The sequence below is a fragment of the Prenolepis imparis genome, unplaced genomic scaffold (assembly GCF_030444845.1).
Source record: "Prenolepis imparis isolate NDT839.2.m4 unplaced genomic scaffold, iyPreImpa1.0 SCAF_78, whole genome shotgun sequence".
NCBI lineage: Eukaryota > Metazoa > Arthropoda > Insecta > Hymenoptera > Formicidae > Prenolepis > Prenolepis imparis.
Window position 1 is genome coordinate 104,026 of NW_028141236.1, and position 16,868 is coordinate 120,893.

The following is a 16,868-nucleotide window of genomic DNA, read 5'->3' on the forward strand; positions in this document are numbered from 1 at the left end:
CAAATATTACATGTACCAAACGGTCTACAGAAATTTTTGTGTTAATTTAACATAATACGGATATGTTAAATGATTATACAAATATTGTGTTAATATTTTAACACAAAATAAATGCAAACTTTAAGTAAACTTAAAATAAATTTTGTGTAAAATTAACATAGTTTCAATATAAAAATTTTAAAAAAATGTTAATTTTACATTTGATCATTTCTACTTATATTATAAAATAAAATTAACATTTCTTTTCTGTAAATTTTAACAGATAAATATTGTCACTATTAATACGAAACATATTTATTGTGTAAAATAAAAAATAGATGCACATTGTGTTATTTTTACACTTTTTCAGTTATTTTAACAATTTAACATTTCAGTTCAATTATCGCAACAACAATAAGTTAAATTAACATATGAATGTGTTATATATTTAACACAAAAATTTTAACGGGGACCGTTTTTAACAAGAGAACACAAATTTTCCAACTGTGTTTCTAATGTTAGTTAGTTAATTAAAACGACAAAAAGATATAAAACAATGAAATTCCAATGCAAAAATTAATGACAATCATCTAACAAATATTTCTAAAATACTTTGAAAGGTACAAGGATTTCTTTTTTCACCATTCAGAAAATTCATTAATTTAATAGGAAGCAAATATAAATTTGTACTAACCCAACAGATTGATCTCCAAATTTTTAAAAGAAGCTAAACATAAAATATAATGCACTCGAAATATAATGCAACCAAACACAACAAATTAACTCTAAAAAAAATATAGTTTCAATAATTAAAACATTAGCCAATAATAACAGAACCATTACTTATTAATAGCCGTTTCACAAAATATGTTTGATTCGTCAATCTCGGAACTTAATTAGTATTTGATCGTCTAGGAATTGGACTCATTGAATTCGTTGAAAGCGCCGACAAAAAGGATTTCTCGTTTATTTTTTTCATAAATAAGCCAGATGGAAGGGTAATTGCAATTTCCATCAACAATCTTGGTGCTCGGGGAGTGCTCTTGCCCAGTGTAGATCAAGGTGGTGGCACGGCCAACGATGCTCGTTTCCGTGACCTTGACATGAGCGCGATGCACGATATTGCCGAATTGCAAACTGGCCTCGCAACACGAGAAGCAATAGTCCACATCAATCTTATCGGGCGTCAACAATTGTTCGGCGCCTAGTGCTTTGATCAGCTCATGGATTTTTAGATTTTTCTCTACCTTGAATTCCGGCAAAAAAGAGAAGTTTGTATCACTTTTTGATGTCGCATGACCATCTAGCAGATTCCGAAATTTGCAGATTCCCTCGTCGGTCGACAATCGTTTCATCATAGCGTACATGTCAGCATTGGTAGCGTTCTCTTCGACCACCCACTCGTCAGAGATTAATGAAGCAGGTCTGAACACAAACAACGACATGCGGTTTTTGTAGAAGAACTCGCTTACGTGCATGCTTAATTCGTGACAGAAAACTAAAAAATAAAAAAGAAATTAGAACTTAAAAGACAACAGAAAATTGTCAAGATATATCAATGAATTAATAAAATTGGAAATATATTCCGCCCTTGCTTATAAAATAACGAGCACTTTTAAGAATCCATATAATATTTCACATTTTCATGAATTAAAAGCCATTTACGTATTTTGATTTAATTTTAGAAATGTAAAATCGAATTAAGTGGCAACGGTAAAAACAGAAATCTTTTCGTTAACAATTTTAAATATTTAAAAGCAATTTTTATTACTAAAATTTAACTTTTCTGTTAATGCATAATTTTTCTTTTTCCACATTTGTATCGATATATATACATCCGGGTACTATCTTTATGTCATTGCGCATTACAAAGCGACAATTATTTATAAGAACTGATAAGAAACGAAAATTATTTCCCGTTGTACATGAAAAGCTTTGCGAATACAAAGATCCTTTCTATTTTGTTCGTGGAGATGGAAAGTTTCGATATATATTTTTAACATTTAATATTGCTTTGGGTACCCGACTATCCGTTCATTGACCAAAAAATAAAGCGGTTTGTTTTGTACAAAATAAAATATGTCTAGAAAATATGTTTCGATTAATTTAAAAAATTTGATAAAAGATTTATAATAAGTAAAAACATGTAAAATTAATGGCATGCTCACAGCTTTTACGCTCTTGATTGTTAGGAATGGTCGGTTCGTCTGTATCGTTCCAATGAATGACCCTTGTTTGTAATTCTAAATTATGTAAAATTATCAAAACAATATCCATATTATTTCTTATTACGCTTAATTTTACCCAATTATGACAAAAAGAATTTATTATTGTATTGATATATTTTATCATCCCAAAAATAGCATCGGGTTGATCTGCGAATAAATATCCAAAGTTACAGCTGAAAATTCTTGTCATTCTCGACATGGAGTTTTCGGAAAACTTTTTTTCTGGAAAACAACACGCAGTTGCATTTTGGACGACAGAATTCTAGAATCAAAAATATCGAAAGAAATGTTGATAAGATTCTTAATCATTTCTAAATAAAATACTTTTATTTTATTTTTTTAAATAGTTTCATTTACCATTTTTATACGTGTATCTAAATCATTATATTAATTTAAAATACACGCCAAGTGACTTCATTCAAATTAATCTACATATATAAAGAGTCAAAATTAGGTGACTTTAGGTTTGTCTAGATTTCATTAAAGATTTATTATTAAAAAATTATTCAGTGACATACTTAAGATGTATCAAAGTTTCGAATCCTTATTTCGCTTAAAAATATATCCTATTATTTTTTTGTTTCCGTTATTACAACTTAATAAATTCTTCAATGTTGCAGTATTTTAATTTGATAATAATCTTTACATGTTATTTTATACAAAGTAGCATACAAATTATGACTCTTTTATGATTATTATTTCCATTACTAATGCAAAGATGCGTCAGAATTATTTACCTCACCGAGTGTATCGAAGTATTTATAAAGTTTAATATTATTTAATATTAAATAATGTTTGCAGAATTTATTTAAATATAAAATAAGTTTTAAACGCTCTTCAATGACACCACTTGGCATAATAAGGTAAACCATTAAAAGTCCTTCATATATGTTGTACGGACTGAAGACAAAATTTCCCTTTGGCTTGATCTTTATATATTTACGCAAACTTCTGATCGCGAACTTGAAGAGCGCATCGTTGATTATATTTTCTAACGAATAAATAATATAAAAAAATTAAACATAATTGATAAAAAAAACATTTTAAAAAAAGTCGAAATAAATTACAATTAAAATAATAAATTAATTATAACAATTAACAATAATTGTAATTCAAAAAGATGTTTAATACAAAATATGATGTAATTAAAATGTTCTCGACACTTTGCATGTGTATAGAAAAATTGTTATTATTTCTTATATTTAATTTTGAATTTAAAATACAATAAATTCAAAAATATTAATATACTGTTAATCGAAATAGGAATAGAGGAATCTATTCGTAAATATATTCTTACATATGTTTACTAACATATCTACATTCAAACTTTTTTAAATATGTAACGAACTTGAAATGATGATTATATTTCCACCAAGTAAAATAAACGCAAAATTCGAAATCGGTCGATTATTATTATTGATGAAATTTAATAGTAACATTTAATATTTAACAATTAGAAGAAATTATATTCTGCAATAATTCTATATATTTAAACATCTGACATTTATTCAAATATGTATATAGTCAGTTGTCTACGAAGTGAAAGCTATACCTTAAAAGTACACTTATTTCGTGTATACCTATATCGCGAAACGATTTTCTAAAATATTGTTAATACCGTCAAACTTCGAAATAATGTACGCAACTCTATTTGAATCTACATAATTGCGAGACTTACTATGCAATGGTCGTTATAACAACGAAATATACAAAATTACAAGTACAGTAAGTTAAAAATTAATATAACACAAAGAAAATATTAGCACTGCATATTTTAATTATCAATTTGTGTAATCGGAACCAAAATTCTTTGATTTTGTAAAAGATCTTTCGATTCACCAACTTCTTCCTGTCGAATTTTCTGCTCCATGTTTTGGCTATACAGTAGCAAAACCGTGGCGAACTTCTCTCGTATATTTGAGTCTGGATATTGTGTAGCCGCCGCTTTTGGATATATTTATATTGAGTGGCGCATGCGTACATTGTCGCCGAATCTTTGTGTTCGACATATTAAATCGACATATTAAATGTGACTTTAGTTTTTTGTATATTTTCGTCGTCTAATTGTAAGACTTTTTCTTTAAGATTATAAGTCTTTTTCTGTACAAATCTAGGGTCACTTTTTGACTTGGTCTTTATCCTACATAAGTATTATAATAGAACAGTTTGATAACTGAAATTGTCAGCGTTAAGAAAAAGTTGTGGAAAATGATTACTCTTTTTATTTGGTTTTTTTTTATGATTGAGGATTATACTACATTTTGCTGAGCTGTCTTTTTAAAATCGTTGAAAGATTCAAAATTTTGTCTTATCGTTTATGAGAAGTTTAGATTTAATTAATAGTATTAATATTTTTCTTCTAATAATAATTTTTAAATATAGTAATAAAGCATTAATATTTTTTAAATATAATTTTTTAATAATTATGTTATTGATAACTCGTAATGAAGAAATTATATTATGCAATTAATTTAATATAAAATAGAAATATATATAACAATAATATATGTCGATGGTTAAAAAAGAAACAATTCAATCCTAAATTGATTACCATCATGTTGAATATAAAGAACAACTCGTCAAAAAACTCACAAAATTGACAAAATAAATTAATATTATTACGCAATGTTAATGTGCGTGAGTGTAATTTTTGCGCTGATATAATTAAGCCAAATGTGAGATAATTTTGTTCTTTTGGTCTTATATCTTGACCTGAAATTTTTTTCTACAATTTTCAAATCAAAAACCGTCTTCCCGCTGAATTCTTGATATTAGATTGAATATAACCGTTCTATCAAAATCATAATTAAAACGAACATATACATACGAATACAAACACATTCATATATAAATAAACAAAACATATTTGATTTTAATGAAAAGAATTTTAATTTATATATAATTATACAAAAATACGTCATCTCGTACATGATGATGGCAATTATGAAAATATAAGAAAATAGATAGACAGCTATATATATATGTATATACATATATATGTATATAGCATACGTCAAGTGAAAGAGAAGTGAAATATTCATCGATTCTGTTATTGCTGGATCATAAAAAAAAGGATATAGATATAATATATTATCAAAAAAATTAAGTACAATGCTATAGCAATATTATAGCAAAATTAAAACAGTGTTGAGCACATCGCACGTGGTTACACATGCTTGGGAGATGAATAATACTTTTATCTCTTTCGTATTACGTTATGATAGCACAAGTAACATTTTTACAAACTGTATAAGCATTATTTAAAAATATAATAATATAAATGTTGAATTTTGACTACAAAATTATTTCTTCGCTTCCAAATATTTCTTCCATAAAATCCGAAAAAATAATTTAATGATATTTATGACAGAAATGTTATGCATATACATACATACATACATACATACGTACATAAATATGTACATATATAATATATAAATGTATATATATTATAAATACTTATGTACGTATATGTATATGTATATGTATATATTGTATATATGTATATGTTTGTATATGCATGTGTATTATATTAATAACTAGTTTATCGAAATTTAACATTTATATATCACCAAACATAATATCATCGCTTTCTAATGTTAGCTGTATGTCCTTCTGTTTAGTTAATTAAAGCGGCAAGAAATTATATAAAACAATGAAATTCAAATACAAGAATAAATTAGTGCATCTAACAAAATCTCTTCCCTTTTCTCGAGTTTAAAAAAATGCATAAATTAGTAGCAAGCGAACATAAATATGTACCGACTCGAATTGATTTCTCAATCTCCAAATTTTTAACAGAATTTGATCATAGAGTATATCGCGCCCGATATATAATTCATCTTAAGGCTCCTGCATACTCGATTGCCAAGTCCGTAAAATTTGTCCAACAGCGCCACATTTGGCAAAACTATAAACTATTAAGCGTGAAAATGACATAAATTATTCTTGCGACTTACAGCGTCATTTATCATTTTAGTGCAGTGTTTCTATTTTTAAAGTAATTGTTATAGTGTTAAAATATACCGAAGACTCTCATTTTGTTATAATTTAATATGTAAAAGCAAATATTTATTTCATTTCGATACCTGTCAAACAGCTGGTTTTCGTCCTTGATTAGGCTCAATTCAATTCAACATATACAATGTTATTTATTGCTTACCCAAACAAAAGGAGAGTTTTCGGTATATTTTACAAGTCGGTTCTATCGGTTACAAACCCTATTTTTTTGAAAAACATTTTTATTTTAGCGTAAGTCGCAAGAATTTTCATGGTATATTTTCTCGCTTCTGACGTCATCAATTCAAGATGGCTGCAGTGAGTATGCAGGAGCCTTAAACAAACAAAAGATTGACTCGACAGAAAAAAATAGCTGCAATAATCACAACATTTTCCAATAATGACAGATCTGTCACTAATAACCCTTTATATAGTATGCATCTGATTCGTGTGTACCTTTAAATAAATTATTTTAATTTATATTCGTTTGTTTAATCTGAGGACGGAGCCGACGAATTAATTGAAAGTTTCGACGAAGAGGATGTTTTGATGCAGCTTGTCATAAATCAGCCAGACGAACGGAGTACTGTAATTCACTTGGAGCATCTTGGTGCTCGAAGAAGACTCTCGTCCGGTGTTAAATAAGGTGATTGCTCCCGCGATGGTGTTCTTTTTCGTGATCTTGACGTGAGTTCGATGCACGACGTTATCCAAATGCATCCTGTGCTCGCCTTTCGCGAAAGATTTGTCCAGACCGATGGTGTCGGCAATCAATAATTCTTCCAGACCTAGAGCTTGCAGTAGCTCGCGAATTTTCAGATTTTTCTCTACCTCGAAGACCGGCCAAAACGAGAACTTTGTATTTTCTCTTCTCGTATTATCATCTAGCAGATTGCGTAATTTGCGGATTCCCTCGTCGGTCGACAATCGTTTGATCAAATCGCGAAGACCAAAGTTGCTAGTGTCCTTTCTGACATCGTTGTCTGGGATCAACAAAGCAGGTAACAACACGAACATAGATGCATTTCCATTCTTGTAGGGATACTCGCTTACGAGCATCCGTAATTTGCGACAGAAAACTAAAAAAGGAAAAATATAGGTAGAAAATATAGGTAGAGAATAACGAAAAGTGGTCAAGATACATGAATCAATAAAGTCGGAAATACATTCGATCTTGGCAAGTAAAATAAAAAGCATTTTTCAAATTACATATAATATTTTACATTTTCAACAATTAAGAACCATTTGTGTAAACATATTTTGATGTGGTGTTAAGAAAGAAAAAAAAATGAAATAAGTGGCAAAGCAATAGAAATCAGCAATTTTTATTAGACTAAAAAAAAATTTTTTTTTGTAAGTGCATAATTTTTTCTTGCATATTTTTACAAACGCGTACCCGAGTATTAACTATATTTTCAACATTTAAAATTGCATCTCGATTTCATTGACAAAAGGGATAAAGCGGTGTGTTTTTTACAAAATAAATTATGTCTATAAAATATGTTTTGTTTACAATTAATTGAAAAAAAATTTGATTATTAAAAAAGATTTATAATATGTAATTAAAGACAGTTGAAATCAAAAGAAGACATACTCACAGTTTTTACGCTTTCGTTTGTCACGAATACTCGGAACTTTTGATGCGTCAAATAGACAAGCTTTTTGAAATTTTTGAACATTGAAACGCAGTATAGTCGTCAAAATAATATCCATATTTTTCTCATTAACTTCACCGGACCACGAATATGATTCTTTGTCTTACTTTTTATTATTTTATTGATACCACTTATCTCCGCCATAATATTATCTAAGATTATGAATCCACCGTTGAAAACGATGTTCATCGGTGAAGGGTCTGCGGAAAATTTACTTTTTGAAATAATACACATATTTTCATTCTCGCAATCAGGGGAAGCCGCAGATGTATTTGCCTAGAGGAAATGTTTGTGAGATTTCTATTCATATTCCTAAAATATTCCTAAATAAAAGACTTCTGTCATTTTTCTAAATTGTTTTATTCACATTTTTACTCATATAGGTTGAATCTTTTTTATATTCTAAAATCGCGCAAAGTTACTTCATTCAAATTAATCTATATAATTAACCTATATTTTGAAAAATCAAAATTAGCAGATAATTTGATAAGCAAAGTTTCTTGATCTTATTAAAAAATTTTTATTATTATGTTGTAGCCATTATTATTGTATTATTATTTTGCAAGGGTTTTATTTGCTAGATATCTTTACATGTTATTTAATACAATGTAGCATGCAAATTTTGATTCTTTCACTATTATTATTTCCATTCATTTAATGCAAAAATGTCAGAATTATTTACCGCTCCGTTTCAAAGCTGTCGTCATTTTTATCAAAATTAGTAATATCCATCAAATAATATTCGCGGTCTTCCGTTAAATAAAGGATACGTTTTATACGCTCTTTGATAGCACCACTGGACATAAGGTAAACCGAAAAAAGTCCCTCATATATGCTAAGCGGACTGAAGGCAAAATTCTTCGGCTTGATCTTCGTATATTTATGCAGACATTTGATCGAGAACTTGAAAAGTGCCTCCGTCATTAATTTCTCTGACAAATAGAAGAAAGATGAATAAGAAAAAACGTGAAGCAGAAAGAGATATTATGGAAATAGAAAGCTCAGAATAAATAATTATAATTAAAATTAATTAATTAATTAAATAATTATAATTAAAATTAATTAATTAATTAAATAATTATAATTAAAATTAATTAATTAAATAAATAATTATAATTAAAATTAATAAAATTATAATTAATAAAATTAGTTAATTAATTACAACAATATTAACAACATTTGTAACGAAAAAGATGTTAAATACAAAGTATAACGTATTGAAATTTTTTTCGACAATTATTTTGTATGTGCGCATAGATATATGTTTATTATCTCTTTAATTTTAAACTCGAAATACGATCAAATCAACAATATACATATAATGATAATTGAAGGAGAAATACAAATGTTCAAACTTCGTTTATACTTACCGAACTCGAAGAATAATATTTTGTTCATATTTTTAGCAAGCAGAATTAATGCAAAATGCGAGATCAGTAGATTATTGTTGATAAAATTTAATAGTAATAACTAATACTTAACAATGTGAAGAAATTATATTCTGCAATAATTCTATATATCAAAAATTCTGAAATTTTTTCGAATATTACTTTCTGTTTAGTCGCTGTAAAAGTCATAGCTTAAAATTAAACTAATTTCTAGTATACCTAAAACGCGAAAATATTCGCTAAAATATAATTAATGACTTTGAAATAAAATGTACGCGGTTTTATTTGAATCTCACAAATCGCGAAACTCGTTATATGCAATGGTCACAAAATTATATCGAAATGTACAAAATTACAGAAAAATATGTTAAAAAATAATATAGCACAAAAGAGATATTAGCGCTGTATATCTTAATTATCTGTTTGAAATCGGAAGCAAAATCGTTTGATTTCGTTAAAGATCTTTCGACTTACCAAATTGGCCATCAGACTCCATTGAATCCTCGTGCTCCATTTTTGGTTCTTTAGCAAAACTGTGGCTTTCTGTGTCTATTTGTGCCTCAGTATTGTGTAGTCGCTGCTTTTATTTATTTATATTATGTGGCGCACGCGCATATTGTCGCCGGATTTAATTTTTGCACGAGAAATTGAACCGGATGTGATTTCAGTCTTTTGTACATTTTCGTCGTCAAAGATTTTTCTGTACAAATCTATAGCTTATCTTTTGACTTGATCACACCATCCTAAATAAATATTGTAACAGAATAATTTGGAGACTGGAACTGTCAGCGTAAAAAAAACTATAGAAAATAATTAATCTTTTTTATTGATTCTTTTATAAACTGTGTAATTGAGGATTTATTTTGCTGAGCTGTTTAAAATCGTTAAAAGATTAAAAATTTTGTCTTATCGTTTATAAGATATGGTTTATAAAACGTTTGAAATTAATTAGGTATTAATATCGTTGCTTATAATAATCTTATTTAAAAAGTGTTAAAGCATTAATAATTTTTTTTAACATGTTTTTCAATAATATGTTATTGATAACTGGCAATGAAGAAATTATATTCTGCATTAATTTTATAAACAACACAAATATAACAAAGTAATATATGTCGAGAAAGAAACAATTCGATCTTAAATTAAGTATCATCGCGTCAATTAAATGTAGCAATTCGTAAAGAAAACTGACATTATCGACAAAATAAATTAATAATTATTACAGTAATGTTAATGTGTGTCAGTGTAATTTGTGCGCTGGTTGATCCAAATGTAAAATAATTTTGTTCTCTTAATATATCTTGGCTTGATATTCTTTTCTACAATTCTCAAATTAAAAGTCATCCATCGCTTTGTTTTTTATTTTAGACTGAATATAACCACTCTATCAGAATCATATAATTAATATGCACATATACACACAAATTCAAACACATTTATATACACATAAACGAATCATATCATTGAATTTTAATCGGAATATTTTTAATTTATTTATAATTATAAAAATATGTCATTTCGAACATTGTGATACAATTACAAAAATATAAATAATAGAAATGTATATATTTACATAGCGTATATTTACATACCTCAAGTGAAAAAGAAGACAAATGTCCATCGATTCTGTTATTGCTGGATCATAAAAAGGAAGGATGTAAATATATTAAAGTATCAAAAAAATAAAGTATAATACTATAGCAATATTATAGCAAAATTAACACAGAGTTAATCACATCGCACGGTTACACATATTTGAAAGAGCATAATACTTTTATCTTTTTCCTATTACATTATGATAGCAAAAGTAACATTTTTAATTTGAAAGCATTATTTAAAAATATAGTAATTTGTAATGATGAATTTATACTACAAACTATTGGTTCGCTTCTAAATATTTTTTCCATAATATCCGAAAAAATTATTTAATGATATTTATGACAGGAATATCATACATACTTACATACATACAAACGTGTATGTACATATATATAAATGTGTATATATTATATAAATAATGAAATATATGTTTTAAATATATGTAGTATATGTATGTTTATATTAGTATACATAAACATTGATTTATCAAAATTTAGTATTTATATATCATTAGATAATATCAATGATAGTTAAATGTCTAACTGTTCAGTTAATTATAACGACAAAGAGATGTAAAACAAGATAATTCATATGTAAGACTAAATTAATGACAATTATCTCACAGATACTTCTGTAATACTTTAAAAGAAACAACGATTTCTTCTTTACTTATTCAGAAAATTCATAAGTTTAATACGAAGCAAATATAAATTTGTACTAACCCAACAGATTGATTCATTTCATCGATCTCTAAATTTTTTTACAGAAGTTAATCATAAATATAATGCATTCTAAAACAAAAGATTGACTCCAAAGAAAAAAAAATAGTTTCAATAATTACAACATTAACCAATAATTACAGATCTATTATCTATTAGTAGCCGTTTCACAGAACATGTTTGATTAGTCAATCTCTGAACTTAATTTGTATTCGATCGTCTAGGAATTGGACTCGTTGAATTCGTTGAAAGCGCCGACAAAAAGGATTTCTCGTTTAATTTGTTCATAAATAAGCCAGATGAAAGGGTAATTGCAATTCCTCTCGACAATATTGATGCTCGGAGAGGACTGCCCGGTGTAAATCAAGGTGATCGCACTCCCAACGATGTTCTCTTCCGTGACTTCGACATGAGCGCGATGCACGACATTTCCGAAGTGCACACTGGCTTCGCAATGCGAGAAGCAATAGTCCACATCAATCGCTTCGGGCATCAACAATTGTTCGGCGCCTAGTGCTTTGATCAGCTCATGGATTTTTAGATTTTTATTCACCTTGAAGACCGGTAAAAATGAGACGTCTCTATCATCTTTTGATGTCGTATGACCATCTAACAGATCTCGAAATTTGCGGATTCCCTCGTCGGTCGACAATTGATTCATCATAGCGCACATGTCAGTATTGGTGGCGTTTTTATTGATTACCCACTCGTCTGAGATTAATGAAGCAGGTAACAACACGAACATCGACGTGAAGTTCTTGTAAGGAAACTCGCTTACATGCATGCTTAATTCGCGACAGAAAACTAAAAGATAAAAAAAACGTGAGAATTTAAAAAACAACGCAAAATTGTCGAGATACATCGATAAATCAATGAAATCTAAAATACATTCGATTTTTGTCTGTAACGTAACATAACAAGCATTTTTGAGAATGCATATAATATTTTACATTTTCAGGAATTAAAAACCATTTACGTATTTTGATCTTAAGGTTCCTGGTACATTGTCGACCATGTCGGAATCGTGACGTCAGAGGCGAGAAAATACACGCTAAAATTTTTTAGATGCCATTTCTAAATAAAAACATATTTGCATAAAATAACACTTAAGATCTCTTTAATACACTTCTAAAAAACGCCGAAAACTATCCTATTCCCTTTATAATCAATCAACAGCTGTAAAATATAATATTATGAGGCCCAGTCCGTCTAGTCTTTGCACATGCGCAGTCATTCCGCATGTCAAATTCTGATATCTCGATCATTTTACGGTTGTTGATTGACTATCAAGGGAAAAGAATAGTTTTCGGCGTTTTTTAGAAGTGTATTAAAGAGATCTTACGTGTTATTTTATGCAAATATGTTTTTATTTAGAAATGGCATCTAAGAAATTTCAACGTGTTATTTCTCGCCTCTGACGTCACGATTCCAATATGGCCGCGGTGAGCACCCAGGAGCCTTAAGTTAAAAACGTATAATTGAAATGAGTGGTAAAGCGGTAAAAATGAAAATCTTTTCCTTAATAATTTCAAACATTTAAAAACAATTTTTATTATACTAAAATTTAACTTTTCTGTTAATGCATAATTTCCCTTTTTGCACATTTGCATTAACGTATGTGTACATCCGGGTACAAACTGTATGTCGTCGACACATTACAAAGCGATTATGCAATTATTAATAAAAGCTGCTCAACATCGAAAACTATTTCTTGTTATACATTAGAAGCTTTCCGGATACAAAAATCTATTATTGTTTTTGGAGATGGAAAGTTTCATTTATTTGTTTACATTTTTAACACTTAATATAGCTTTGGGTACCCGGCTATCCGTTTATAGACCAAACAGATAAAGCGATTTGTTTTTACAAAATAAAATATGTCTACAAAATATGTTTCGTTTACCATTAATTTTAAAAAAATTGATAAAAGGATTTATGTAAAAATATGTGAAATAAAATAATATGGCATGCTCACAGCTTCTATGCATTTGTTTGTCAAAACTAGACGACACTCTTGGTGCGTCAGAAAGATAAGTACTTGAATCTTGAAATTTTTGATTATTGAAATTATGTACGACCATCAAAACAATATCCATATTTCTTCGTATGATGCTTAATTTTGCATGATCAGGACGCTCTACTATAAATTTTATTATTTCATTGATACGATTTATCGTCGCGATAATATTGTCGTAGAGATTTGAGAATCTAAATCCGAACCCACAGTTAAAAATTTTTTTCATTCTCAAGAAGGAAGTTTCGGAAAACTTTTTGTTTGTAATAAAACACATTGTATGCTTCTCGGCGGGACAATCATCCTAGAATCAAAAACATCAAAAAAAATTTTGCTAGATTTCAGTTCATTTCTAAATAAAATACTTCTATTTATTTTTGTAAATAGTTTCATTTACCACTTTTATATTATTTTAATGTATCTAAATCTTTATATTAATCACGCCAAGTTTCTTTATTCAAATTAAATCTACATATACAAAAAAGTCAAAACATAACTTGAAGTTATATATCCTATCTTTTTGTTCCCACTATTACAACATATTTAATTTTTTATAGTGGCAAAATTTCAATTTGATAAATACCTCTCCATGTAATTTTATATAACGTAACATACGAATTTTGACTCTTCTACAATTATTATTTCGATCACACACACACACACACACTTAATGCAAAGATGCGTCAGAATTATTTATCGTAAATATGGTATCACCGAGGTATGTATGGAAGTACTTATGAAAATTAATCTCATCTAATAAATCATGTTTGTAGAATGTATTTAAATAAAGAATATCTTTTAAGCGCTCTTCAATGGCACCACTTGACATAAAGTAAACCATCCAAAGTCCATCATATATGTTGTACGGACTGAAGATAAAATTTTCCTTTAGCGTAATCTTTATATAGTTACGCAGACATTTGATCGAGAACTTGAAAATCGCCTCCGACTTTATTTTCTCTGGCAGATAAAAAATGATAATATGAAAAAATCAAGCAAAATTAACAAAAGAGACATATTCAAAACAGAAAGTCAGAAAAATTTACAACTAAAATTAATAAACTAATTGAAAGAATTAACAATAATTATAATTAAAAATATGTTAAATACAAAATAAAATAAATTAAAATTTTTGCGACACTTATTTTGCATGTGTATAGAAAAATTTTTATTATTTTTTAAATTTAATTTTAAATTCGAAATACAACATAATCAAAAGTATAATTACAATGATAATTGAAATAGGAATTGAGAAATAGATTCGTAAATATATTCTTACATATATTTACTAATATATCTACATTTAAACTTTTTTAAATATGTAACGAACTTAAAATGTTGATTATATTTCCAGTAAGTAAAATAAACGTAAAATTCGAAATCGGTCGATTATTATTGATGAAATTTAAGAGTAACATTTAATACTTAACAATTAGAAGAAATTATATTCTGTAATAATTCTATATATCTAAACATCTGATTTATTCAAGTATGTATATGGTCAGTAGTCTATGAAGTGAAAACTGTACCTTAAAATTGAACATATTTCGTGTATACCTAGATGGCGTAATGATTCGCCAAAATATTGTTAATACAGCGGCAAACTTCGAAATTATGTACGCTTTATTTGAATCTACATAATCACGAGACTTACTATGCAATGGTCATTATTACATCGTAATATACAAAATTACGTAAGAACAGTATGTTAAATAATAATGTAACACAAAGGAAATATTAGCACTGTGTATCTCAATTATCTGTTTGTGAAATCGGAGACAAAATTGTTTGATTTTGTAAAAGATCTTTCAACTCACCAAATTCTTCCTGTTGATTTTCCTGCTCCATTTTTGGCTATACAGTATTATAGCAAAATCGTGGCAAATTTCTCTCGTTTATTTGAGCCTCGATATTGTGTAGCCGCTGCTTTTGTATATTTATATTATGTGACGCACGCGTATATTGTCGCCGAATTTTTGTGTGCGACAAGTTAAATCGCACGTGACTTTAGTTTTTTAAATATATTTTCGTCGTCTAAGATTTTGATCTGTACAAATCTAGAACCATCTAGAACTTTGACTTGGTGTCTATCCTACATAAGTATTATGACAGAACAGTTTGATAACTGAAATTGTCAACGTTAAGAGAAAACTGCAGAAAATGATTACTATCTTCTTTTTTTGTTTCCTTATTTATGATTGATTAAACATTTTGCTGAGCAGTCTTTTTATAATCGCTGAAAAATTCAAAATTTTGTCTTATCGTTTATAATACGTCTAGATTTAATTAGGATTTAATATTGTTCTTATAATAATTATTTTTAAATAGTAATAAAACATTAATATTTTTTAATAATAATTTTCAATAATTATATTATTGATAACTCGCAATGAAGAAATTATATACTGAATTAATTTTATAATAAACAGAAATGTAACAAAGTAATATGTGTCCATGGTTGAGGAAAAAAAAATTCGATCCTAAATTGAGTATCATCGCGTTAATTATAAGGAGCAATTTGTAAAAAAAGCTGACATTATTAACAAAATAAATTAATATTATTACGGTAATGTTAATGTGTGTGTCGAGTGTAATTTATGCGTAGTTGAGCTAAATGTGAAATATTTTTGTTTTTCTTGTATATCCTGACCTGATATTATTTTCTACAATTCTCAAATCTAAAATCGTCCTCTCGCTTGATTCTTCATTCTGTACTGAATACAACAATTCTATCAGATTCGTATAATTATTATGCACATATACACAAATACAAACACATTCATATACACATAAACGAAACATATCATTGAATTTTAATGCCAAAGAATTTTAATTTATTTATAATTATATAAATATATGTCATCTCGTACATCGTGATAGAATTATGAAAATATGAAAAATAGAGAGACACCTATATTCGTACGCTATATATATATAGCGTACAAACTCTTTCAAATGAAAGAGGAGTCAAATATCAATCGATTCTGTTATTGCTGGATCATAAATAGGAAGGTTGTAAATATAATATAATATGAAAAAAAATTAAGTATAATGCTATAGCAATATTATAGCAAAATTGAAGCAGATGAGTTAAGCAGATTGCACGGTTACACATATTTGAGAGAGAATAACTAAATATATTTATCTCTTTCCTATTACATTATAATAGCACAAGTAACATTTTAATTTTGTAAGCATTATTTAAATATATTATAATATATATATATATATATATATATATATATATATATAATGTTGAATTTCGATTACAATCTATTTCTTCGCTT

At 27.7% G+C, this 16,868-nt stretch overlaps 3 protein-coding genes across 3 annotated transcripts; all 3 read right to left on the bottom strand.

The window, feature by feature from the left end:
• Positions 1–890: 890 nt before the first annotated feature.
• On the bottom strand, positions 891–1,457 carry LOC145947421 (serine protease inhibitor 88Ea-like). The gene has a single exon (XM_083057201.1). It carries the CDS (start codon positions 1,455–1,457, stop codon positions 891–893), a length of 567 nt encoding a protein of 188 aa, XP_082913327.1.
• Positions 1,458–6,722: 5,265 nt separating this feature from the next.
• On the bottom strand, positions 6,723–9,763 carry LOC145947422 (serine protease inhibitor 27A-like). Its single transcript, XM_083057202.1, has 2 exons — positions 9,724–9,763; positions 6,723–7,285 (listed from the first exon to the last, which is right to left on the bottom strand). Exons 1-2 carry the CDS (start codon positions 9,761–9,763, stop codon positions 6,723–6,725), a joined length of 603 nt encoding a protein of 200 aa, XP_082913328.1.
• Positions 9,764–11,787: 2,024 nt separating this feature from the next.
• Positions 11,788–15,429, bottom strand: LOC145947423 (serpin B4-like). The gene is made up of 2 exons (XM_083057203.1): positions 15,399–15,429; positions 11,788–12,371 (listed from the first exon to the last, which is right to left on the bottom strand). The coding sequence occupies exons 1-2, from the start codon at positions 15,427–15,429 to the stop codon at positions 11,788–11,790; spliced, it is 615 nt and encodes a 204-aa protein (XP_082913329.1).
• Between the last annotated feature and the right edge of the window lie 1,439 nt (positions 15,430–16,868).